The sequence below is a fragment of the Paramormyrops kingsleyae genome, chromosome 4 (genome assembly GCF_048594095.1).
Source record: "Paramormyrops kingsleyae isolate MSU_618 chromosome 4, PKINGS_0.4, whole genome shotgun sequence".
NCBI lineage: Eukaryota > Metazoa > Chordata > Actinopteri > Osteoglossiformes > Mormyridae > Paramormyrops > Paramormyrops kingsleyae.
The window spans coordinates 30,304,444-30,330,323 of record NC_132800.1 but is presented as its reverse complement, the minus strand read 5'-3'; the positions used below and the strand labels follow the sequence as shown (position 1 = coordinate 30,330,323).

Below are 25,880 nucleotides of genomic sequence, written 5' to 3'. Positions count from 1 at the left end.
GCCGACCAATGAACATACTGCATCTTAAAGATTGTGATCATTAATGCAATGATAACTAAAAAAAAAAAAAAACGAACGCAGATATAATGCGACTTATTTTTTTTTCTTTTAAATGACTGGAAAAATTCGTAGCACCCAGACTTTATATAGGGAGGTGAGATCAACATATTTCGTTCTGAGTGCTTTCCAGGGCTGCTTATTTACAGTATTATACTTGTTATAAATTGCCCCCCTCCCCACTAGATGGCGACATTATGCTTGTCTTACTTCCGTGCCACACACCCAATCGGCAGAAGAAGAAGAAGATCTCGTCTCTCAACGATACCAACGCGAGAATGGAAGAGACCATTATTACATATATACCTAAAAGATACATTTGGGTTTATATAGTTTTTAAGCTTAGTCTTACACACCGTATTTGTTGTTACCTACTGCTAGCTAAAAATACTGCTTTGATATGTAAAGAAATACAGAGGAGAAGCAGCTTCTGGTGTATTTTGTATTTATGCGTTTGGTACGTGGTCTCGCCTCCCCTGCCAAAGACTGTTCCAGAAGTCACGGCGCGTGGCCCCATGCTACATGGTGCCGTGTCTTTGTGAGGCTGCTATATCTCAATACCTTAGCAGTGTCACGGATACCAGTATCTGACGCCTGAAATGTCTACTTTGGGAACCCTCGCCTTCGATGAATATGGGCGTCCATTCATCATTATCAAGGACCAGGATAAAAAATCCCGCCTGACGGGCCTGGACGCTCTGAAGGTACCGCGCCGGTTAGCCGGCTCGCTTAGCAATGCTTGCTTATGTCTCTTTAGCATCATTTGCTGAAGATACTTCAGCTGACTATAGTGCATAGTAATCTATTAAAATGGGCCCGTTAATCCTTTTTGTGCGTTTTTCCTATAAACGAAGGCTATTCGGCAATTTTGCGCTATAATGTTTAAGGGGGTCCTGTTAAGATACACAAAGGAAAGTCAGGCATGCTGCAGGAGTAGATGGGCATTAACGATGATGCATCAACAGTGTTTTTCCTGGACTTCAGCTGCATATATTCACATAGCGGTGTAATTATGCAGCGGGGCGCGGCCGTTTAGCGGTTTGCCATCCATCCACAAGCGCATGGCGGTCCGTGTGTCTGACCGGCGAGCCGAGCATGACTTGCTGTTACTTTAACAAGCGAGTTTAGTCTGTAGCCGTTTCATGTTGGATGCATTTATCTGTGACCGGTATCACAGTGAATGCACATATTTAGAACTGTTCCGTATGTTGGGTTGGCGTTTCAATAAGCATGAAGTTCAACGATAATTATTCAAATGAATAAAATTAATCCTCGTGTCATAACCCAGAAGCCACCGAGGTTTGCGATCTGTCTTATGTAAAAAGCTGTATGTTGTCTGCGTTTTGTTAATTATTTTCCTATATTTGCACTTTTTAGTCTCACATCATGGCGGCGAAGGCGGTGGCAAATACGCTGAAAACTTCTTTGGGTCCCAACGGTAAGTGTCTCCTGGCCTCTGCACGTGCCCTCCGTTTCCTGGCCTTTGCAGGTGACTGATAACCCCACGTTGTGCTTCCCAAGGTCTCGACAAGATGATGGTAGACAAGGATGGCGAGGTGACGATCACCAATGACGGGGCCACCATCCTCAGCATGATGGACGTGGATCACCAGATCGCCAAGCTGATGGTGGAGCTGTCCAAGTCACAGGATGATGAAATTGGAGATGGAACCACCGGTGTAGTGGGTAAGAGACTGGGGGGACTGGTGTGGGAACTTAACCTCATATGAAAGTAACTAAGCAATCAGTTACTTTATTGACCGGATCATTTTGTTCTGAATCTGAAAAATGGTTACATCCATTGACTAGAATTTGTAAGATTTTTCATATTTCATTTGTATTTTTAGTTATGTACCATCTACATAAAATTAATCTTATTTAGTATCTAAGGATGCTAGTGACCAGAAATGGCCAATTTTTTGCCCTGATTGGCACTCGCTGGCAGTCGGTTGGTCAGTCTAAATATGACCTGTTTTATGAGCCTGTCATGCTGTTTACCAGCTAATGTCGCTATTTGCCCCAATCCGCTTCCCTCTATAGTCGTGTCCCCCACCCCTCACCTTCCCCCCCCTCCTAATGTTGCCTGAGGTAATGCACGTATGGGAAACTTGTCTGCTGTTTGGAGATTTTTTACCATCTGAAACAAAGACGTTAAATACAGTGCGTGTGGCATATGAACAAGAATTTGACCGTAGAGGAACCACCACAAAATATTTGGAACAACTAATTTAATTCAACACTTGCGGAGCCATTTATATTTGAAAAGTTATTTTTTAAATACATTGCTTGCAGAAAGCTATGTTGATTTAAAGAAGTGTTGAAAAATTATAGTTTGCTAGTTATTAACCTAAGAACTGGAATCGATGAGGATCAGTATCAGCAAGGCAGGCTTTTAAAATAATCAGGATCGATCAAGGAAGATGCGATCGGTGCATCGCTGTTAGTATATAATGTTTGGAATAAGCGACGTTCAGGCATGAAAGGAGGTGACATCGCCTGCCACTGAAATTCTGACACCCGGTGCCCCATGTCGGTCTGCTTTAGTCAGCCTTCTGACTCGCTGCCGCTCTCTCTGCTCAGTACTTGCCGGCGCCCTTCTGGAGCAAGCTGAGCAGCTGCTAGACCGGGGGATCCACCCGATCCGCATCGCCGACGGCTACGACCAGGCAGCCCGCATCGCCATCAGGCAGCTGGATAAGATCGGCGACAGCTTCCTTGTGGACCCCAATAACACAGAGCCCCTCATCCAGACAGCCATGACAACCCTCGGCTCCAAAGTGTAAAGCTCCATCGTTTTACCTCTTCTGGGAGAAGCTCGCTGCGGACCTCCACCTCTTTCTAACTTTCTCACTCTGCTGTCCCACAGGATCAATCGCTGCCACAGGCAGATGGCCGAAATTGCCGTCAATGCCATTCTGACCGTGGCGGACATGGAAAGGAAGGATGTCGACTTCGAGCTCATCAAGATGGAGGGCAAAGTGGGCGGGAAGCTGGAGGATACGCAGCTAATCAAGGGCGTCATCGTGGACAAGGAGTTCAGCCACCCGCAGATGCCCAAGGTGGGGCTCCACCTGAAATGGGAGGGGCGTGTGACCTGAAATGGGAGGGGCGTGTGACGAGGCGCAATTCAGGGATGCATGATTATGTCGGCATGACACCGGTATCGGCCAATAAAAGCTTATCAAGTTCTTTATCGGCATCAGGTGATATGAAAATTTCTACCAATGAGCCTGGCTGATAAGGTGACTTAACTACAGGCACACAACACTGGGCACACAACACACTCATTTAACACTATCAGTTAAATTGCGCATCTTAAGAGTCGTCATCCTGAAAAGCATGAAGACTTTCTGAAAATACAGAGCCTGTCAAAACCTGTCAGCAACCCGTCAGTCATATCTGACAAAGCTAGGAAATATATTAGCCAAGTGTGTATATATCTGTCGGGTAGAATTAGTTTGAAAATATCAACATGTTGGATTTTTTTTGCCAGTATTCAATATCTTGCATCCCTGGTGTAATTTTGTTATTGTAATGCTTTGTACCGTTTATTTTAGGTTTTGAAGGACGTGAAAATCGCCATCCTCACCTGCCCGTTCGAGCCGCCCAAACCCAAGACGAAGCACAAGCTGGACGTGACGTCCGTGGAGGACTACAGAGCCCTGCAGAAGTACGAGAAGGAGAAATTCGAAGAAATGATCCGGCAGGTTGGTACGGGTTTGCGTTTGCGTCGTGTCCTTTCGGAGGCACGGCCCCTTTTAGTTGGGGTGTAACCCGTGGTCTGGGGTTAGAGGTGGTGGGGGGGGGTCTTTCCAGAGCTGATGTCAGTGTCTTGATTCGGCGCGCAGGTGAAGGAGAACGGTGCAAACCTGGCCATCTGTCAGTGGGGCTTCGACGACGAGGCCAATCACCTGCTGCTGCAGAGCGAGCTTCCTGCCGTGCGCTGGGTGGGGGGGCCCGAGATCGAGGTGAGTGCAGACCACACAGGGTCGTGGGGGTTTCTCTCTTAGACACAGCTGCTAGGGTTTGGGGGAGGGGGGGGGGGCTGTTTCCTCCTTGAAAGCTTAACCGGTTTTACTGCTGCTTATACTGTCAAGTTTTCTCTTCTGTCAGAATTATGTAAACTGATTATCGCGTCTGTCGCTCCTACTCAGGAATCACCCAAACAGACCTTTGCTTAGTTTGTTTGAAATGTTGTTGCCTCGTATGTGCGTGTGTGTGGGGGGGGGTGATTATGTATGTATTGCATCATGGGGACCAAATGTCCCCACATTGTATTTTAAAAAAATTAATTAATTAATTAATTTCAGTCCCCACAAGGGGAAACTCAATTTTATAAGAATCTGTGACTGCACAGATGACTGATGAAAAAGTGAAAATGCCAAAAGTCTCGTATTTTGCGTGGTTATTTATGATCGAGGTTAGGGCTGGGTAGGGTTAAGGTCGTCCTTGTTGGGATTAGGGTTTTGCCCCAAATGAATGGCGAGTCCCCACAAAGGTATGCATGCAGACGGGTTGTTTTAGCTTAAGCTGCTTGACCAATGGAGGCTGCTTCGGGTCCGCAGCTGATTGCCATCGCCACGGGCGGCCGCATCGTGCCCCGCTTCTGCGAGCTGACCCCGGAGAAGCTGGGCACCGCGGGGCTGGTGAAGGAGATCTGCTTCGGCACCACCAAGGACCGCATGCTGGTGATCGAGGAATGCCAGAACAGCAGGGCCGTCACCATCTTCATCAGGGGCGGCAACAAGATGGTAAAGCGGCATGCGTCACTGCGTCACTCCGTTCAGTCAGATACGCCTTAAAATTACTTCCTTATGAATTCCCCTCCTATGAATTGCAAATACCTTGTGTATGATTTGGACAGGCACACATTGTTATCTGATGCTGAATGTGTGTGTGTCTTCTGGGCAGATCATCGAGGAAGCCAAGCGTGCCCTCCACGACGCCCTGTGTGTCATCCGTAACCTGGTACGCGACAACCGCGTCGTGTACGGAGGTGGCGCTTCTGAGATCGCCTGCGCTCTCGCCGTCAACCAAGCCGCCGACAAGGTATGATGCAGCAGGCACGTCTGGCTCTGCGTATTAATCTGTGTTCGGCCGCAGGAGGTCGTCCAGTCATGGGCTTTCGGGGAAGCTTCCCTCGTTGTTCTTTCCAGATGATGTCAGAGCTAAAGCGTGTACCGCGGTGTGTCTCCCTCTGCAGTGCCCCTCCTTAGAGCAGTACGCCATGAGAGCGTTTGCCGACGCCCTGGAGATCATCCCCATGGCCCTAGCAGAGAACAGCGGGATGAGCCCCATTCAGACCATGACCGAGGTCCGTGCCAGACAGGTGAAGGAGAACAATCCAGCGTTGGGAATCGACTGCCTGCATCAGGGCACCAATGGTACGTGAGCTCGTCACCTCGGGGGTGGGGCTGATGCAACACACTAATGCAGTGATACTCCCAGGTGGAGAGTAATAGGATAGTGAGAGAGAACTGATATCAAGCAAAGAAAGTCAGTTCTTTTGAAACTGTACTTAGATTCTGTGGTAATTTTGTTACTGTTAACATAGAATGGACTGAAGCAGCGTCCTGCCGCTCCCAGTTAAAATGCATGCGCCTGTGTAATCCTTCTGGCATGTTCCCCCAGACATGAAGCAGCAGCACGTGATCGAGACGCTGATCGGCAAGAAGCAGCAGATTTCTCTGGCCACGCAGGTGGTGAAGATGATCCTGAAGATCGACGACATCAGGAACCCGGGCGAGTCGGAGGATTAATGCTGGGTCTCCCCTTGCCATGTCTGCCGCCCGTCGCTGGGCGTGAGCATGTCCAGTTAGGAGGACAGTTATTTATTCCCTGCCATGTTAACCTTCCAAGCTGTAATTGTACGGAGTTCAGAAATAAACTGAGACGTCATAAATCACTTTTGGCATATTGGCTTTTTTTTTTTTCATTTGGTTAAATTGCCATCATATTGCGCAGCTCTACAGCATTTTGCATTCTGCTTTTATTTCTGAATTACATCTGCATAGGTTATTGGAAAGTTTTTCCATTTTCTGATCGAACTGTACTAGGCTGTATTCACTGTGAAGAGCTGGGGCACCAACCATATGAATTAATAAAAATCAGTATCATAGAACAAGTTTGCGTGTTTGGCTAAAAAGTACTGTATATTTACATACCTGTATCAGAGTCTTACGCTATATTTACATATCAGAGTCTTACTCTATATTTACATATCAGAGTCTTACTCTATATTTACATATCAGAGTCTTGCGCTAAGAGTCCAATGCATCTGCAACAAAGACTGCCATCCAAGTTGCGAGACTCAGATTTTACAACATTCTGACGCTGTTGTTAGGGGTCGGCAACTGGGGCCATAATTCAAATTCTCTGAAAAGGTTACATTTAATACACAGCAAAATCTGGAAAGAACGAAACCAGACTTTTATTTAGTGGTTTTCTATTCTTTAATTTATTTTTGCTAAACAGGCGTTTATACTGGATGCGTTAATGTAGGCATGTTTAAATTTTGTTCTGTTTTATTGCCAGTATGTAGAACATGCAGGAAATTGTTTGCCGTTGAAAAGGAAACTTTGGACAACACAATAAATAGATTTACAACAAAGTGCAAGTATAATTGACAATTAGCAACACAGTGCAAATAAAAAAAATGTATGGCTTGTAATGCATTGTTATATATTTGACTTATTTTCTATGATTAGTCCTACATTATATGGACAAAAGTATTGAGACACCTGCCCATCACACTCACAGGACCTTTTATCAGACCCCATTCTAAATCCATAGCCATCAATATGTAGCTGGTCCCCCCTTTGCAGCTGTAACAGCTGCCACTCTTCTGGGTCGGCTGTCCACAAGGTTTGGACAGTGTCTGTGGGAATCTTTGCCCATTTATCCGGAAGAGCATCTGTGAGGTCAGGCACTGATGTTGGATGTGAAGGCCTGGCTAACAATCTCTGTTCATCCCAAAGGTGTTTGATGAGGTTGAGGTCAGGGCCCTGTGTGGGTCAGTCAAGATCTTCCACACCAAACCCACCCAACCATGTCTTTATGGACCTTTGTTTGTGCACTGGGGCCCAGTCATGCTAGAACAGAACAGGGCCTTCCTCAAACTGTTCCCACAAAGACTGAAGCGCATAATTGTCCAAAATAACATGGTATGCTGAAGCATTGAGTTCCTTTCACTGGACCTAAGGGGCCTAGCACAACCGCATACCATCATTCCCCCTCCACCAAACTTTACACTTGGCACAATGCATTCAGGCAAGTACTTTTTCTCCTGGCAACCGCCAAACCCAGACTCATCCATTGGATTGCCAGGTAAAGAAGCGTGATTCATCACTCCAGAGAACACGTCTCCACTGCTCTAGAGTCCAGTGGCAGTGTGCTTTACACCACTGCATCCGACACTCTGCATTGCACTTTGTGATGTAAGGCTTGGATGCAGATGCTTAGCCATGGAAACCCGTTCCTAGATTATAAATTTTGTATTCATTGCTTTTCATCATTGTTATGGACAGAATTTATTAAAGTACAAAAAAAAAGTAAAAAAACAACAGAGAAGAAAAAAAAAGGCACCGCTGGGATTCGAACCCAGGATCTCCTGTTTACTAGACAGGCGCTTTAACCAACTAAGCCACGGCGCCGCACGTTACGACAGCAACTATAAAGCCTTGATAATATAAATATTACATAGTTATACCCATTTCCTGTATTATGGAATATGTAATAGATCTTTTTTCACCGTCTAACTTGTTTTAGTGAATCGGGTACGTTATGAAAAGATATACCACCTTAGAGTGACGAACCCCCATGATTCACGTGATGTTTATGGAACACCCTGCATTTTACTCGATCGGAGAGTGATCTGTTAATCACGTTTTACAATACATAAACGTACACATAAAAAGCTATGTCACTCATTGGGACGCCATAGCCAAAAGAAACTTAAAAAGGTAGTTGAATGCAATTATCTAGTGGCCCCTATATATATTGAGTAGAATCTTAATGGAGTTAATAAATAATTTGTTTCTAGAAATACTGACAACCTAGCACAGGAACCAGACTCATCGGCATGTTATAAATCTTTAGAAAATCTTTACACATTTCCAGGAAAACGAGTTGTGGCTTTCGTTCTTTCTACAGACCCACAAGCCGACTGCCGTCGCTCATTAGCGCATGCGCACTAACCTGTCGTAAACATTGTAGTATTGCTGTCAGATACTAAATGCATTTTCACAATTTAGCTGGCTAGTGCGAAGTACCGGTGGGGTTTGAGGAAAGAGTCGTTAGCTACAGTTAACTAACTAACAAAATGGCGATATGTCATGTTGAATAGGTAGTCGAGGAGTTGGTGTCATTATTCGCCGACTGAGTCGACGATAAGGCTGCACATTGTAACGGAAGTGGCTAACGTTGCTAAGTTTGAGTAATTAGCTAGGTAGCTGGCTAGCTGGTTAAAGAAAGGGCCGCGGACCCGGTCCCTCATTTCAAATTAGCCATCTGGTTAGATGTTTCGGTTAAGATTGTGTTTTTATTATCAGACTCCACACGTTATATTGATGTGAAGAGGACAGTCCGCTGTCGTTCAAGATGGAGGCCGCCGAAGAAGGTATCTAGCTACTTATAAATAAACGGGGCAGCTAAAGTGCTACGAAACACAACCGCCAGAATCTGTGTCGTTTCCTTATTAACCTCATAGAAAATAACTGCATATATATATATTGAATGAATTGCATTGAGCTTTGCCACGGAAGCTAACGAGCGCTGCGCTAATTACACGGCTAGGTAACATGCTGCGGTGTCGGATAGTGACCGTGCTGGCAGAGGGGGCTAACTTTTATTTACTAACTGACTTTAATAATGTCACCTTCTATATATAGGTATTCTGTTCCCAAAATAAGCTTCTTCTGATATTTAGACTGCTACCGATATCAGCCGCTGTCTGGCTAATCGCTTAGAGTAAATGTCAAGCAAAGTAGTTCCTAGTTAATTTAGTTAAATATAGTTTACTGTACCTAACTGGGTAATCAGATGCCTGTTTATTACTAGAGTTCTCGCACACACGGGAGGGAGGTACTGTTAAGTGGACATTTAAGGGCTGGTTAGCGCTGGTTAGGCCCCATAGTTCGGGCACCGCTCCGTCGCCAGCCCATCTTACACTAATGTACTTTACTCAAAAGATGAAAACAACTGCATTGTATTGTCTTGTCATGATTTCTTTATAATGTGTATGTGCTTGCATGCTCTTGGCCGTTATCACCCTACTTCTGTGGCTAGGCTGTCACTGTCCTGTAAGATGTTTTGAGGTGTTTGTTCTTCCTGCCCAGTGATTCTGGTGTAACCCACCAAACAAATTAAATTGATCTCCGTGCGGATCTTCAGTGAATATCGTCAGCAGTCTGTTTTGCGTGTTTATGTTTTCTTGGCAAGCTGTTTTTGATGGGCTTTATTTTTTTACTTATTAAATGCTTTTTTTCTAGTTCAGAGGAGTTGATTAACGCTGAATGTATGAATCCACGTGGCATAACAGAGTTTTATTGGCTCAGCCTATGATCTTCCGGGTCCTCATCAGCAGCGGCCAATGGCCGTCTCTCCTCCCTTTCACAGCTGATATATGCAGGGTGTGCCGGTCTGAAGCGACCCACGACAAGCCCCTCTACCACCCATGCGTCTGCACTGGCAGCATTAAGTTTATCCACCAAGAATGGTATGTACCACCTACCCCCACACAATGGGGAAATCCTCTTTTTTACCTCCCCCCATCTCGCTCTCCATGGCAACAAGCCCTGGCATGAAGGGCAGCCACCTGTTGTGGTGCTCAGGGAGCTGGGGGTTACGGGCCGTGCTCAAGGACCCACAGACGTGCTGAGGTCGGGCTTGAACCGGCAACCTTCCGATCACAGGCACAGACATGCCTGTAGCTCTCATCCCCATATAATGTGTCATAAAGTTCAGTAATGTGTACTTTTTAATTCTATAATTGCTTTTCTGGTGCTGCAGTGTCTGCTTGTAGTTTATAATGTTTCCCTGTGCCCAGCGCATCCTAATAGGTTTTCGTTAGAGACAGGAGCAGCTTTAACTCCTCTTCCCCTACATCTGAAAGCCCCATTTCCCACCCAGCATCCTCATTAGATGCCAATTAGTCAATTTCTCCACTGACACAGGCTGGGCATGTCTGCTCGTAAACATGAAAGCGCCACTTTGCTCCTTCATAAAGGATCTGAAGCGGCTGCATTTTTATTTATTTTTTTCGCAATTGGGACAAAACTATTATCCGCCGGAGAAAGTGTAATTGATTACTTAATGTGGGCTGGGGCTGCCCCACGGCCCACAGGAGCTGTGCACCTCGCTGACGGAGCGGGGAGAGCATGTTAGCTTAGCATGTCTGTGCCGCATTAACTTAATAAACAGTGACATCAGTCTGCACTTCCAGCTCAGTTAGCCAAGCATTCCATTGAAGATTTTAGCAGTATTGTATAACCAGATCTGTTCTTTAGTCCCTTATTGCCTGTTGTGAAGTTTCCACGTTAAATTCTGACCTGTTTTTTGCTTGGCTTTGCTGCTGTCATTTGCTTCCTCAAAGTCTCACTTGGGCTCTTCCTCTGGCTCTTTAACAATGGATTTCCTGCATGTTTGCAGCATCAGCAGATCATCTGTCCCTCCTCCCCGTCCCTTTAAAAGCGCGGCCTGGTGACGTGGCAGACCTGTAATGAAAGACCACTGCACAAAGGGCTCAGTAAACCCAGGCTTTGGGAACCTGTATTATAAGCTCACGCTCTGTCAGCTCTGCCAGCCAAATAGGAGGCACTGCTGTGCAGGATCTCCCATCTACTCACCTGTCTGCGAGCGTCACTGGCAGAGTGTAGAGGCAGGCGTGTTCGGGCGGAGCTGCAAGGCCGCCAAGCAGACGCTTATCGCAGCTGAGCTGTGTCTGCGTGGTCTCTGCGGCTCTTTATGACTGTGCCACTAACATTGTGCCAGCTGCTGGCTGCACAGTTTCTGCACACAGGTGCTTCTGATTTTCCAGGAGGGATCAGCTGTTTCTTCCATCCTCACAGCTTGTCTGGCTGGAGTCAGGGAAAGAAATTCGCCATGTGTTCGGAAAGTTGTGCGTGACCTGGTATAACCACTAGGGGCAGTGTTCTGAATTCCCCCAGCTGATCAAGCTGGCAGTTTCCTATGCATCTCCTCTGCACACTTAATCTGGCTTCCTCCTGTCTTTCAGCTTGGTCCAGTGGCTGAAACACAGCAGGAAAGAGTACTGCGAATTATGCAAGCACCGCTTTGCTTTCACGCCCAGTAAGTATTTCCAGCTCTCCACAGAGGGTCAGTGGTTTCTCCTGTAGCTTTTGTACTTTTAGGTTGTCACTTGGCCTTCGTTAAACTTTCCTTTTTACTCTTAAGCTCCGTTTCTACAAAATTGCCCCGAATATGACTTTCTGACTGTGCAAACACTGTGTGCTTTTTGTACCTGGTTGTAAAAGGAAACACTGTCCTTTTCTGGGATTATTGTATAACTGCTTTTAAATGCAGAGTGATATGAAAACTGCCCCCCTGTAATTGTTGCTGTAGTAGAGCATCAGTCTCATTCCTGTGCTTCTTAACACGGACGTGTCTGAGTGGTACAGCCCGTCTGGGGGGTGCCCAGGCATCTGATGTTCTCATAGCTCCCTATTGTGTTTGGTGAAGGTTTGTCCCACTGGAATTCTTTCAGTAGCAAAAAATGCAAATAATTAGTGCAGACCGATATTTGGATTAAGTATATATTTCAATTCCAAAGGCTATCAGCTGAATGCCTGAATGTTTTAGCTTTGGCTGCTTTGAAAGCGTGTTTATGAAGTGAATTTTTAAAATAATGATCTGTGTTCTCGGATCGCAGTGCTGACATCGGCGCAGTGTCAGCACTGCGGAGCAGCATGCTGGTGGACAGTGTCCGCAGTGTCTGCACTGCGGAGCAGCATGCTGGTGGACAGTGTCTGCAAAGGGAGTCGGGTGTGGAGCTGCCGGGGGGGGGGGGGCGGCCGTTTCCCGCAAAACGCAAACAGCTGAAGCCTTCTGGCATCTTCTCCCCACCCTCCCTGTCCAGTTTATTCCCCAGACATGCCTTCCCGGCTCCCAGTCCAGGACATCTTCGCTGGACTCGTGACCAGTATCGGCACGGCTATCCGGTACTGGTTCCACTACACGCTGGTGGCCTTCGCCTGGCTGGGTGTGGTTCCCCTTACAGCCTGTAAGTGTTAAACGGATCCCCCGCTCTCCCCCACCGGGGGGGCGGGGCTTTTTCTCCTGCAGAGTCCCCTGCCCACGCTCACAGGCTCTGCCTGCACACCAGCATAATGCCCAGCGCCTGCAGGCAGTCTCTGTCACTGCTGGCAACCCGCAGGTTCCCGTAGGCGGCAATATCTGGCAACCCTCTCCAGCTGAATGCTGCACCCCTAGACAGAGCCCTAAGCTCGGATACACAGCAGTGTTTAATTCCACCTTCAGATCTCAAACCTCTGCTCTTCTCTTACATAAAGTAAATAATATGGCAAGCTGAATTGGATGAAAATATTGATAACATATTTATGAAATCAGTCGAGTTATTGGAAAGCTGACAAAGTCAACTTTAAAAATGACTGGGGACAGTTCAGCTGTACAAGGTGTCATATGAGCCATAGCAGGATCTGCCTGTGTGTTCCACATGTGCACGGCTGCAGAAAATGGACGGATGAATAACGTTTTATATCTATTTATGAAGATTCTACTTTCTTGGTTCTTTAATCTGTGTAATTACCCATATACTCTCACCATGAATAGAGCCCTAGTCACTGGCATGGTGTTAAGTATCGACAGTAGCTAACAGTCTTCGGCACAGTGACAGCACTTACAGGTTTCCTTGGGAGATTTTATTTTGCTGAATTGCTCATCTTCATTGCTTAGTGCTTTAGTGATTTCACAGTAGATTTGTGCTGTTTGAGATGCATCCCAGTGCCCATCGGCTTGTGCTAAAGGCCCATCTCTCCTCTCCTTTCCGAAAGGTCGCATCTACAAGTGCTTGTTTACTGGCTCTGTGAGCTCTCTCCTGACCCTGCCGCTGGACATGCTGTCCACGTAAGTGCCTCCCCCCCCTCCCGCCCGCCCATAACCCGTTCGCTGTCGGCATGGCGATTGGCCACTCCCGCCTTGCTGGCTCCGCCTCCCCCGCTGTGCCGACGGCCTCGGTGCCATGACGGCAGCGTGGTGTGGTGCTGAAAACGGAGAGCTGTGAATAAGCAGCGTGTTACCCTGCAGTCTGCCTTAGACAGGGAGTCAGTCCCTGTGACGTAAATACACTATACAGACAGGAGTACTGGGACACCAGGCCATTACACCCACAGGAACTTTTATGACACCCCATTCTAAATCCATAGGCATCAATACGGAGTTGGTCTCCCCTTTGCATCTATAGCAGCTGTCACTCTTCTGGGACGGCTTTCTACAAGATTTTGGACAGTGTCTGTGGGGATTTTTGTCCATTTATCCAGAAGAACATCTGTGAGGTCAGGCACTGATGTTGGACGTAAAGGCCTGACTTGCTTCATTCTAGTTCATCCCAAAGGTGTTTGATGGGGTTGAGGTCAGGGCCCTGTGTGGGTCAGTCAAGTTCTTCCACTCCAGACTCACCCAACCATGTCTTTATGGGCCTTGCTTTGTGCACTGGGGCGCAGTCATGCTGGAACAGAACAGGGCCTTCCTCAAACTGCTATGCATACCAACTCCATATTGATGCTTATGGATTTAGAATGGGATGCCGTAAGTTCCTGTTAAAAATGGTGCGCTGCATTTGTTGTTCATGCTTGGGGGACGTATTCTTTGTCTTGATGATTGTCTGGGGCAGAGGTGAGCCCCTGTGTATGCAGTGCTTATGAGCTGTGTGCCCGCTGTTTTCCAGGGAGAACCTGCTGGCCGACTGCCTGCAGGGCTGCTTTGTGGTCACATGCACGCTGTGCGCCTTCATCAGCCTTGTGTGGCTGCGGGAGCAGATCGTCCACGGCGGCGCCCCCCAGTGGCTGGAGCAGAATCAGCAGCAGGCTCATAACGTGGCAGGGCCGGCCAATGAGGTGTGTTTATTTTTACCTGTCGGCGGCACACCCAGATTCTACAGGCTGCAGATTGAGGGATCGTTAAACTTGGAGCTTATTGCAAGTTTATTGACTGCTGTTGGTGTTATAACCACAGGGGGCGACGTTCACATTCACGATATCATTGAATTATATCCCAATTATATGTATGACTGCTGTGCTGTAGCTGTGACACTGGTATCATCCTCACTGTGGTTATGCTGCCTCAGGCCCCCGGTGCTGGGCACAGGCCTGCCGAGAACCAGCCCGCACCGGCGCCTGTTGACCCCCCGGCCGAGAACGTGGCGGCTGCTGGGGTACCTGCAGCCCCCGACGTCCCGGGGGATCCCGCAGAGGAGCTGGAAGCGGACGACGAAGTCGAAGCAGCAGCCGAGGATGCCGCTGATGGCAACAACGGCGCACAAGGTACCCCGTCCAGAGGGTTGTGGCTTTAAATTCCGCAGTTGGCAGAGTGATTTTACTGTTTGGCCCATATGCAAGGGCCTTGACCCCAGCTGCTCCTGGCGCACTGGCTGGCCCTGAGCTGTGCTCTTTAGATGCTTTGGGAAAAAAGTGTCTGCACAGTAAATATAAATATTAGGGCTGTGAATCGATTAAACCAATTAATTGCACAGTTGTCTGTGATTAATCGCAATGAATGTAATTGAACGTTTTGATTTTAGCTGTGAATTCTGGAATTCTGTGCAGGGTCGCGACTGATGCTCTAGCGTTCTTTACAGTCAGGAAACAACCAAAGAAATACTAAGGTGTTATGACTTTACACATCACTGCTAACGCATTAACTTTGACAGCCCTGATAAATATATGATATTAAACTCAGCTTTAATGGGTCAGGTGTCACATCAGGGCAGTACGTGTGTGAGTCATGGGCTGTTGGATATCTGCAGTGTCTCAGTGCGTGTGTGAGCCGGGAGCAGTTGGATATCTGCAGTGTCTCAGTGCGTGTGTGAGCCGGAGGCCGATGGATATCTGCAGTGTCTCAGTGCGTGTGTGTGCCGGAGGCCGATGGATATCTGCAGTATCTCAGTGCGTGTGTGTGCCGGAGGCCGTTGGATATCTGCAGTGTCTCAGTGCGTGTGTGAGCCGGGAGCAGTTGGATATCTGCAGTGTCTCAGTGCGTGTGTGAGGCGGAGGCCGATGGATATCTGCAGTGTCTCAGTGCGTGTGTGTGCCGGAGGCCGATGGATATCTGCAGTATCTCAGTGCGTGTGTGTGCCGGAGGCCGTTGGATATCTGCAGTGTCTCAGTGCGTGTGTGAGCCGGGAGCAGTTGGATATCTGCAGTGTCTCAGTGCGTGTGTGAGCCGGAGGCCGATGGATATCTGCAGTGTCTCAGTGCGTGTGTGTGCCGGAGGCCGATGGATATCTGCAGTATCTCAGTGCGTTTGTGAGCCGGAGGCCGATGGATATCTGCAGTGTCTCAGTGCGTGTGTGAGCCGGAGGCCGATGGATGTCTGCAGTGTCTCAGTGCGTGTGTGAGCCAGGTGCTGTTGTTCACTGCAAATGGCAGTTAGAGGTCTGCCATGTCTCTCCTCGCAGATGACATGAACTGGAATGCACTGGAGTGGGACAGGGCGGCTGAGGAGCTGACGTGGGAGAGGGTGAGTGGTTTGGAGCCCATCTAGAGATTCTCCAACCTGGTACCTGAGCGACTCTACAGTGTAACTCTTGTCTCCGTGTTGCAGATGCTGGGACTGGATGGTTCCTTGGTCTTCCTGGTATGTACTGTTAGAGTATCGGGAGTGTTGACTGGTAGAGCAGTGATTTGTTTCACTTTATATGGGGATGGTTTGTGGTTCAGAGGGTTAGGATACAGTGTCTGTAATCAGAAGGTCACAGGTTCAGATCCCTGGGTCGGCAGAGTGATCTCACCGTGGGGTCCCAGGGTAAGGCCCATAACCCACAGTCGGGGTGTCAAAAAGCCCTGCACATTTTTGGGTTTCCCCTCATTTAACACACCTGATTCAGGTCCTTGTGCTAATTACCACACAGCTCTTGAGCTGAATCATTTATGGTGGAACAGGGAAAGAACTAAGCTACACAGGGCTCTGGCCCCCCAGGACTGGGGTTTGACACCCCTGCTCCAAGGACCGTCCGACCTTGCTTTCTGAACAATGTACATTGTTTTGGATAAATGAGATGTAATCTGGAAATGTGGCGCTGTGCTTCGCAGGAGCATGTCTTCTGGGTGGTGTCCCTGAACACGCTCTTCATCCTGGTGTTCGGTACGTTCCTCTCTCTGCCCCCTGCTCTTGCTTCCGCTTTGTAATGCCATCGACACGGTAACGCGAATTGGGACTCCCCTGTCTTTCAGCTTTCTGCCCCTATCACATCGGGCACTTCTCCGTGGTGGGACTGGGATTCGAGGACTACGTGAGTACCCCTCTGTGGACCCCGCCTTCCCATTTCCCTGATAACGATCTGAGCGCTTCCTCAGCTACATGCCCGTACCTCTTAAGGTAAAAGTCCAGCTTGCAGTGCAGTCAGTAGGAGCCTTTTTGCCCTCTCTTCAGAGCTCAGGGAGCTGGAGATGAATGTTTTCTGGTTCCCCCTCCATCCCCCTAACAGTGAACCTCTAAAATGCCATAGGAGGTGATGTTCAGGGCCCTGCTCTTGTGTTTCTAGGTGAAAGCCTCGCACTTCGAAGGCCTGATCACCACCATCGTGGGCTACGTCCTCCTGGCCGTCACCTTGATCGTCTGCCACGTATCCTTTGCTGACACCTTGCACCGTGCCTGCCGGTACAGCGGGCGTCACCCGGGGCGACCGGGTAATCCTGCCGGTACAGCGGGCGTCACCCGGGGCGACCGGGTAATCCTGCCGGTACAGCGGGCGTCACCCGGGGCGACCGGGTAATCCTGCCGGTACAGCGGGCGTCACCCGGGGCGACCGGGTAATCCTGCCGGTACAGCGGGCGTCACCCGGGGCGACCGGGTAATCCTGCCGGTACAGCGGGCGTCACCCGGGGCGACCGGGTAATCCTGCCGGTACAGCGGGCGTCACCCGGGGCGACCATAGCAGGGGGGACACTGAGCTACTTCAGGTTTTACAGAGGCTCCTATGCTTGGCTAAATAATTCAGTTCTTCTTGTGCTTCGACTGGTTTGTTTCCTTGATTGAAAGACGTATGCAGCTGTTTCACATTCTCATTAGCAACATATGGATGATTATAAGAAACTGGCCAATCGGCATGCATCAACTCTGCTTAAGTGAAACTCAGGTCCTTTTGATTGAAATGGTAGTTTCCAAACCCTGTCCTAGCTCAGTGTCCCTCTGACATGGATTATTTGGTCACCCTAGTATCGTCTGATTTGTATTTGGCTCTTGTATCCTATGTATGTATGTATGTATGGATGGATGGATGGATGGATGTCTTCTCCTGAACGGGCAGCTTTCCCCGTGTGGTGTCATGCTCCTTAACGGCCAAACTCAGGGCTTGGCCGCGGTTGTGCGCTTCCAGCGATCCCGCCGGTTGCTGGGGGTGTGTTATATCGTGGTGAAGGTGAGCGTTCCAGAGCCGCCCCATTAACCCAACGTGCATTGTCTCTATTTCCATGGTTATGTTGCGCACTGATTTGTACATTTTTTTTTTTTGTATTTCTGATGTCATGGTGACAGCCTTTTAAACATCCCTTTTTATGTTTTTGTCTCAATGTGCCTTAAGTGTGTTCTCTCCAGTTTACCGTCTTCCCTCCTTTTTAATGAATAAAACTGGAGACAGTACATTTTAGATGAGCTAAGAAAGAGAAACTATAATTCCTGTGGTTTTATTAAAACAGAGGAAAACAGCCTAGTGAGTTCTAGCGTCTGAGGTTTAGGGATTTGCTAGTTTACGGAGGCGATTTTGTCCTGTTAGACTCTGATCAGCAGCTTTGGCTTCAGGTCTCCTTGCTGGTCGTCGTGGAGATTGGCGTCTTCCCGCTCATCTGCGGGTGGTGGCTGGACATCTGCTCCCTGGTAGGATTTCTTGGAGCCCCGCGAGGTCCCGGCCTTTCAGAAAGCGCTCGTGTTGATGCCTCTGCATCACCCTTTTGCAGGAGATGTTCGACGCCTCTCTGAAGGACAGAGAGATGAGCTTCACCTCTGCTCCTGGGACGACCATGTTCCTGCACTGGCTCGTCGGCATGGTCTACGTCTTCTACTTCGCATCTTTTATTCTCTTACTGCGAGAGGTACGGTATTCTGCTGGCTCCTGTGTGTGCCTGTGTTTGTCTGCATGTAAGCCATCGCATCTCATACTGGTGTTCTAACAGGCTGATCATTTGTTATTGTTTTTTAATGATTATTTTACTCTAGCTCCAACCTGGATGACTGACTTTAAAATGAGTTCCCTTATTTAATGTCTGCTCTTGGAGCGCGCTTGTCGTTCCATGAGAGGTCACGCGCTGTCTGACCTTGTCGCTCCCTCGGGGCTCATGCGCTGTCTGACCTTGTCGCTCCCTCGGGGCTCACGCGCTGTCTGACCTTGTCGCTCCCTCGGGGCTCACGCGCTGTCTGACCTTGTCGCTCCCTCGGGGCTCACGCGCTGTCTGACCTTGTCGCTCCCTCGGGGCTCACGCGCTGTCTGACCTTGTCGCTCCCTCGGGGCTCACGCGCTGTCTGACCTTGTCGCTCCCTCGGGGCTCACGCGCTGTCTGACCTTGTCGCTCCCTCGGGGCTCACGCGCTGTCTGACCTTGTCGCTCCCTCGGGGCTCACGCGCTGTCTGACCTTGTCGCTCCCTCGGGGCTCACGCGCTGTCTGACCTTGTCGCTCCCTCGGGGCTCACGCGCTGTCTGACCTTGTCGCTCCCTCGGGGCTCACGCGCTGTCTGACCTTGTCGCTCCCTCGGGGCTCACGTGCTGTCTGACCTTGTCGCTCCCTCGGGGCTCACGTGCTGTCTGACCTTGTCGCTCCCTCGGGGCTCACGCGCTGTCTGACCTTGTCGCTCCCTCGGGGCTCACGCGCTGTCTGACCTTGTCGCTCCCTCGGGGCTCACGCGCTGTCTGACCTTGTCGCTCCCTCGGGGCTCACGCGCTGTCTGACCTTGTCGCTCCCTCGGGGCTCACGTGCTGTCTGACCTTGTCGCTCCCTCGGGGCTCACGTGCTGTCTGACCTTGTCGCTCCCTCGGGGCTCACGTGCTGTCTGACCTTGTCGCTCCCTCGGGGCTCACGTGCTGTCTGACCTTGTCCCAGGTGCTGCGCCCTGGCGTCCTGTGGTTTCTGAGAAACCTGAACGATCCCGATTTTAACCCGGTGCAGGAAATGATCCACCTGCCAATATACAGACACCTGCGCAGATTCATTTTATCAGTGGTGAGCGACGCGCTGCAGGCGCCTCATTCTCTCTCCCTCTCCCTGTGCCGACTTAAGAGCCGCCTTTGAGTGGGTCTCCTCTCTCCCTGCAGGTCGTGTTTGGGTCCATCGTCCTCCTGATGTTATGGCTGCCCATTCGAATAATCAAGCAAGTTTTACCGAGCTTTCTGCCGTACAACGTGATGCTCTACAGGTGCGTCTGTGGCTTCACTGTCTCTTCACGGTGGGGGATGTTATATTTTCACTAGGTGTGCGTGTTGAGTCATGGAATGCAGGTGTCTGTCACTGTTAGGTGACTCAGCTGTCACGGTGGCCAGGGGCTGCATGAATCCACTCCATTCTCCTAGGTTCCCATTCTTTGTCATGTATCCTAAAAATAATGGCATCCATTTGAAAACTGAACACTCTCCATGGATCAGGTTCGCTAAACCTGGCCTAGATGGTCCGTTGTTTTTGGTTCAGTGCATTAAGGCGTGATGCCTGACCAATCAGACCGTCTCTGTAGCGGTGGGCAGTGTCGGGGGGCAGTGCTTAAAGCGGATTGGCTGGCATTCAGACGGGCAGTGTTGCTGGTGACTGTGGAGGACGTGACTGTCCAATGTGGCCCTTGTGTCAGGTCATGTGAATGAGCCCCTTAATGCTGATTGGTGGCTTCCTGCCCCGCCCCCGCAGCGACGCCCCCGTCAGCGAGCTGTCCCTGGAGCTGCTGCTGCTGCAGGTGGTGCTTCCCGCGCTGCTGGAGCAGGGCCACACGCGGCAGTGGCTGAAGGGCCTGGTGCGCGCCTGGACCGTCACCGCCGGATACCTGCTGTGAGCCCGCCGCCGCTCCGCGCCGTCACCCGGGCAACGCCCCTTAGCGGGAATCCCACAGGAGCGACCTCTGATACGGTGCCCCTCTGGGAGGCAGGAAACGGGCCAGGCCCCCCCCGTGATTAGACATTGCATTTTAGGCTAATCTTTGAGGTTTTGTGCTTTACTGCTGTTGTGGATATCACCGTCATCGTAATTATTTTTTGTTTGTTTGAGCAAAGTTTAAAATTCACCTCCCGCTGCCGCACAGGGACCTGCACTCCTACCTCCTGGGAGATCAGGAGGAGAATGAGAACAATGGGAACCAGCAGGCTCGTAACAACAACAACAACGGCGCCGCCCCGGTGGTGGGCGAGGGGCTGCACGCCGCCCACCAGGCCATCCTGCAGCAGGGCGGCCCCGTCGGCTTCCAGCCCTACCACCGGCCCATCCGGTTCCCCTTCAGGGTAAAGGCTCCCCTGCCGCGCTTCGGACCCGCACCCTCATTCATTGGCCGTGGGATTGGCATCAATTCGGTGGGGGGAGGGCAGTTTTAATTGGTCTTGGGATAATTAGCAACAGCCAATCAGAATTTGTCAGCAGCAAGCGGATCGACAGTTGTGTTGCGGTCAGTGACGGCCTCTTGCTTGAGGCGTGACTCTTAACGGCGGTCTGTCCTCTGCAGATCGTACTGCTCATCCTCTTCATGTGTCTGACTCTTCTGCTGGCGAGTCTGCTCTGCCTCACGCTGCCCGGTGAGTCCCAGGCCTTACCCAGTTTACCCAGTTAGAGTTTAACCTGCCTACATGGTTTGATATTGGGATATTAGCCATCAGGTAACTAGCTTGTGGTCGTTACCGCTGTGGTTTCGCCCCCCCCCCCCCCCCCCCCCGGCAGTGTTTACGGGCCGCTGGCTGATGTCATTCTGGACGGGAAGCGCGAAGATCCACGAGCTGTACACGGCGGCGTGCGGCCTGTACGTGTGCTGGCTGAGCGTGCGCGCCATCACCGTCATGCTGGCCTGGATGCCCCAGGGCCGCAGGGTCATCCTGCTCAAGGTGCACGAGTGGATGCTCATGGTAAGCAGCCGGCCGGAGGGGCGCCCTCTGAGCTGCTGGCATCCCGCTAAGCGGCAGGGAGCTGGGGGGGCGAGCGAGAACGTGCACCGTCTATGGCTCCCTGAGGACCAGATGGGGATGCACCGCTCTAGGGTCCAACAGCAGCCACCGTCCCAGGGCTTGTTAGCTGCCTTTCGTCGGCCGTCTCTGGCTGGACTATCATGGCTGCTGTAGGTTAACTGTGCTCCTGTCTTAGCGTATGACGTACATCGCGACCTCCCGCCACGTGCAGATCATCAAGACACTGGTAGTCGCCATCCTGCTGGCTGGGGTTATCCCCCTGCTGCTGGGGCTGTTGTTTGAGCTGGTCATCGTGGCCCCCCTCCGCGTCCCCTTGGATCAGACGCCTCTCTTCTACCCCTGGCAGGTAGGACAATCTACACATTGGGAGGGGGAGGGGTAGCATATTTTTATCTCTGTAGTCCGTTATGGCTTTATTTCGTGTCGCGCTCCTTCTTAAGTGTAATATAATCGATGAGATGCGCAGGTTGAGGCTGGGCAACGCCGGCTTCTCTCAGTGAAGCTTCCCGTCTGCCCTGTGTTTGCTGCAGGACTGGGCCCTTGGAGTTCTGCACGCCAAAATCATAGCGGCCGTCACTCTTATGGGTCCCCAGTGGTGGCTCAAGACCGTGATCGAGCAGGTGTGTTGCAGCTCACGCCCTCCCCGCAGTTCTGCTCATTTCGTTCCTCTCTGCTGTTCCTCAGCGCTAATTGCGGCCCCCCCCCCCGTCTCCCCAGGTGTACGCTAACGGGATTCGCAACATCGACCTGCATTTCATCATCCGCAAACTGGCTGCCCCCGTCATCGCCGTCCTGCTGCTGTCCCTCTGCGTGCCCTACGTCATCGCCGCCGGGATTGTCCCCGCTGTCGGTACGTCTCCAAGGCGCTCCCCCGGCGGACTTTATTACCCGGAATCGGCGAGACTTTCGCCGTTTCTCAGTACCAAGAACGCAAAGATCGTACTCATGGTCACGGCAGGACTGGTCTTGCTAATTCGCCTCCCACGAAAGAACTTGGTGCACAATGAATCATGGGATTGGTCTCATCTGACGATGATGCAACCGATGTATCCTTGATGTTAGGGGGCGGGACAAGAATGTCATCCGGGGATTTTTACAGTCGTCTTTACTTCTGTTCTTAAGTATTGTAACTTATCATCAGCATTAGAAGATGTAAAACGGGTACGAGAGAACACAAGTATCGTCAAGTATACATACTGAAAAGCACAGTGTCAAACACTCTTATTGCCTGTCCGCCAACAGGTGACACCTTTGGCTTATGCTGGGCATTCATAAGGAACGGGGGTCAGAATTAAACCCAATGACCTTCTCTGAAACCCCTGATCCACGAGGCTTCATTAACCGCCCGCATTTTGGGTGGTTCCGTGGGTCGTGTTCTCCCCTGACGTCACGGCGCTGTCACCCCCACAGGCGTCGCCAAGGAGATGCAGAACCTGGTCCAGCGCCGGATCTACCCCTTCCTGCTCATGGTGGTGGTGCTGATGGGAATCCTCTACTTTCAAATCCGCCAGTTCAAACGCCTTTACGAGCATATCAAGAACGACAAGTAAGCTCTCCCCCGGGGAGTGGAAGCGGCAGCCCCCTGTACCCCCCGTGCTGTGAGCCGGTTCTGCGATTGCCTTGGGTCTCCGCTAGTGGGAATTAGTTTCGAGTCCAGTACTTCACATTGTGGAGGGCTAGGGCATGGAGCCATGAGGCAAAATGTAAAATCGTGAAGTTAAAATGTGCTGAAGGACACAGCTTTAACACACTGTAAACGCTAAAGAAAATGCCTGTTTAACTGCCCTTTGGCTATGACCGCCCCCTGGTGGTGGTGAAAGGGATTGCTGTGGCCCGGCCATTTGAATGTAACCACCCAATCAGAAGCCTCGTTCCTACATAATGTTCTCCTGTTGCCTTCCCAGGTACCTGGTTGGCCAGCGGCTGGTGAATTACGAACGCAAATCTGGCAAAGCGATCTCATCTCCTCCCAGCAGTCCCCCACAGGAGTAGCTCCCACTTGACTGTCTTTGTGGGGGGACACTTGCCCTTGTTGTCTCGTTTTGCATCAGAATTACAAAGCCTGCTCCCCAACCACCCCCCCCCCCCCCCGTCCCCACCCCCTCCCTGTAAGTACAACCTGAAAACTGTAAATGTGTAAATAGGCCAGAACAGAATGACCTCTGAACAAACTTGGATTAATAAGTGTGCATTGTACATCTTCACAAGAAAATGTATATTAATTTATTAAATCTAGTTGTCACTTTACCTGGTGGTTTCCTGTTTGGTCTGGAAACGCGGCTCTCAGCCGGGAAGTGGGGGGGGGACTTTTAAATGATCAGCATTTGTTATGGGGGGGTAGCATTGTGAATTGTTAAGACCCAGATATTCAACAGAAATAATTTTTCTTTCCCCCCCCCCAAGTTAAAATGATGCAACAGGATTGTCACAGCACAGGTAACGTATAAGAAAAGAAACGGGATTTTAAACGGTTCACTTATTTCCCACAATACTTATGTCTGACAGTCGATCACCAGCTTAAAATCAACAGGCTAAAATTAGTGCTGCTTGATACAGGCATTCTTGTAGACGTCCCTCACCTTAAATGTCCTTTCCGTCTTTGTCTGTTTGTGCATCACCGCGTGGTTCCCTTCCACCTTCAGGGCCCTGGTCTCCAGGGAAACCAGCACTTTGAAGCCTATTCTAAAGTTCATATGCAGTTTTAATGATCCAATGGAAAGCTTCAGAAACTTCACACCCCTTGTGTCTCTGCCAATAGGAGTTAATGGTTTAACAACCTGACATCCACTGTATACACTTTTTTCCAGCATTGGACTAAGGTCAATTGGCTATTTTTTTACGTGAACAAGCTTTTAAATTGCAGTTACGGTAGTGTTATGTAAAATGCTATGGCTTCTCTCATTTATACTTGCTACCTAGTTAAAAATCCTATAAATGACTGCAGTGTACAGCCAGAAAGATGCTGCATGCTGTCTGTACAATAGCTTCAAGGTTTTAAAGTTATTACACCAGCATATGGTTTTTATACATGTATTACGTAAAGGCACCACTTGGAAGAGAGCTTTGTAAGCCCTGTGTATAAAACCGGCACGTTTGACTGTCTGACTTCACGCTTCCTGTATCTTACCGAGTGACGCACAGCCATTTCGGCCACACTAACACACTCGTTCCCATAACCTTATTTTAAACACTGACTGCACTGAGTGCATATCTACAGCAGCATGATTCCTCCGGCATGCATTCGTAATGTCAATTAGGCCCCCCGGAGATTGCGGGCCCCTCCTTCACACGCAGTGCCTGGGTTCCGTCATTAATTAGTCTGGCAGGCTGAACGGAGGGAAAAGCAGGGTAGAGATCGAAACTGAATTTATATATATGAAAAAAAACTGTAATCATCATGAACTTTAAAAAAAAAAGTCAGTTACTTAAAAAACTAGCACCCCCCCCCCCAATATAACTGCAGTTTTTGCAAAGTGTAGACTAAAATGAATACAATGACATTTAATGCTTTTGAAGCTGCATCATATGCAACCACAAGAGGGCGCCATTTGACCAGTCAATATGTACAGCGCAGTCATACCCACACTGTATAGTTGATTTTATATGAAATCTTTAACTGTCACCGAAAAAATCTTTGGCAGCAGACAACTAGAAAACCCTACAGGGACAGTGGGAGTTTGGCTGTCAGTTTTCTCCATACTGTTTGCTTCATTACAGGAGCCCCCTTGCTCAGCAGTTTGGGTTCATGGCAATGTTGTGGATGTCAAACGTGGGTCTCTGCTTGCCTCGTCAAAGATGGAATATCTGCCTCATTAGAGAGGCTGCCTCATACTGTGAGGCAGAACAGCAACCAAACGGCAGTGTTCCAATTAATTGGCTTATAACCATATTAACAGTACATTCAAGTGCTATTTATGTAACATTTATCTGAAACTCTTACAGTAGCAGGAAGGGTTACAATCTGATGTGTGCTTTCGGGGATTCAAACCCATGACCTGTTGTTAGCACAGCATAGTACTTGTTGACAGGCAGTTTTAATGGTAGCTAAAGTGGGGTAAAAGTGAAGAGAGCAGCATCAGCTCATAGGCTCAGCAGAGATGTTTATACACTGTCATCATCTCTCCACCCTCTCCATTAATCTCTGCATTTTAATAACTGCTCATCCAATTAGAAACACAGTGATCTAGAAGCTGTACTGTACTGGAAAGCAGTGAATGTGAAGCAGGCAGGACTCTGGTGGTCATGCATGTACACACAGACACACACATGCACAGTCTTATGGACCGACTGTTATGTAGATCACAATGTCTTTAAGGTCAAATTGAACCTGCATGCCTGTAACCGTTACTTTTACCGAAGCATCGCTAACAGAGTGTGACGTCCACTACTCTACAATCCCATCACTTCTGATGCAACAGTGTGAAAGCCAGGTGGCCTCAGTGAAACACACTGTCTGTTATGGATCATAAGGATACATACTAAGAATGTGTGT

The 25,880-nt window shown here is 49.6% G+C and overlaps 2 protein-coding genes and 1 non-coding gene across 3 annotated transcripts; 2 read left to right on the top strand and 1 right to left on the bottom strand.

Annotated features, from left to right (window-relative positions):
* The first annotated feature begins 392 nt into the window (after positions 1-392).
* Positions 393-5,962, top strand: cct5 (chaperonin containing TCP1, subunit 5 (epsilon)). The gene is made up of 11 exons (XM_072711100.1): positions 393-761; positions 1,435-1,495; positions 1,579-1,743; positions 2,638-2,836; positions 2,924-3,116; positions 3,615-3,764; positions 3,906-4,025; positions 4,623-4,808; positions 4,969-5,106; positions 5,261-5,441; positions 5,689-5,962. The coding sequence occupies exons 1-11, from the start codon at positions 657-659 to the stop codon at positions 5,814-5,816; spliced, it is 1,626 nt and encodes a 541-aa protein (XP_072567201.1). The 5' UTR covers positions 393-656; the 3' UTR covers positions 5,817-5,962.
* Positions 5,963-7,635: 1,673 nt separating this feature from the next.
* Positions 7,636-7,709, bottom strand: trnat-agu (transfer RNA threonine (anticodon AGU)). The gene has a single exon. It is a non-coding gene; the product is annotated as a tRNA-Thr (tRNA).
* A 522-nt stretch (positions 7,710-8,231) lies between these two features.
* LOC111835417 (E3 ubiquitin-protein ligase MARCHF6) lies at positions 8,232-23,481 on the top strand. Its single transcript, XM_023795712.2, has 26 exons — positions 8,232-8,674; positions 9,673-9,772; positions 11,291-11,364; positions 12,152-12,295; positions 13,086-13,158; positions 13,979-14,147; positions 14,378-14,573; positions 15,707-15,768; positions 15,853-15,885; positions 16,341-16,392; positions 16,482-16,540; positions 16,793-16,873; positions 17,600-17,668; positions 18,049-18,123; positions 18,204-18,338; positions 19,341-19,460; positions 19,553-19,653; positions 20,133-20,270; positions 20,521-20,716; positions 20,935-21,004; positions 21,147-21,328; positions 21,600-21,734; positions 21,919-22,008; positions 22,106-22,238; positions 22,799-22,934; positions 23,293-23,481. Exons 1-26 carry the CDS (start codon positions 8,656-8,658, stop codon positions 23,378-23,380), a joined length of 2,730 nt encoding a protein of 909 aa, XP_023651480.1. The 5' UTR covers positions 8,232-8,655; the 3' UTR covers positions 23,381-23,481.
* The last annotated feature ends 2,399 nt before the right edge of the window (positions 23,482-25,880 follow it).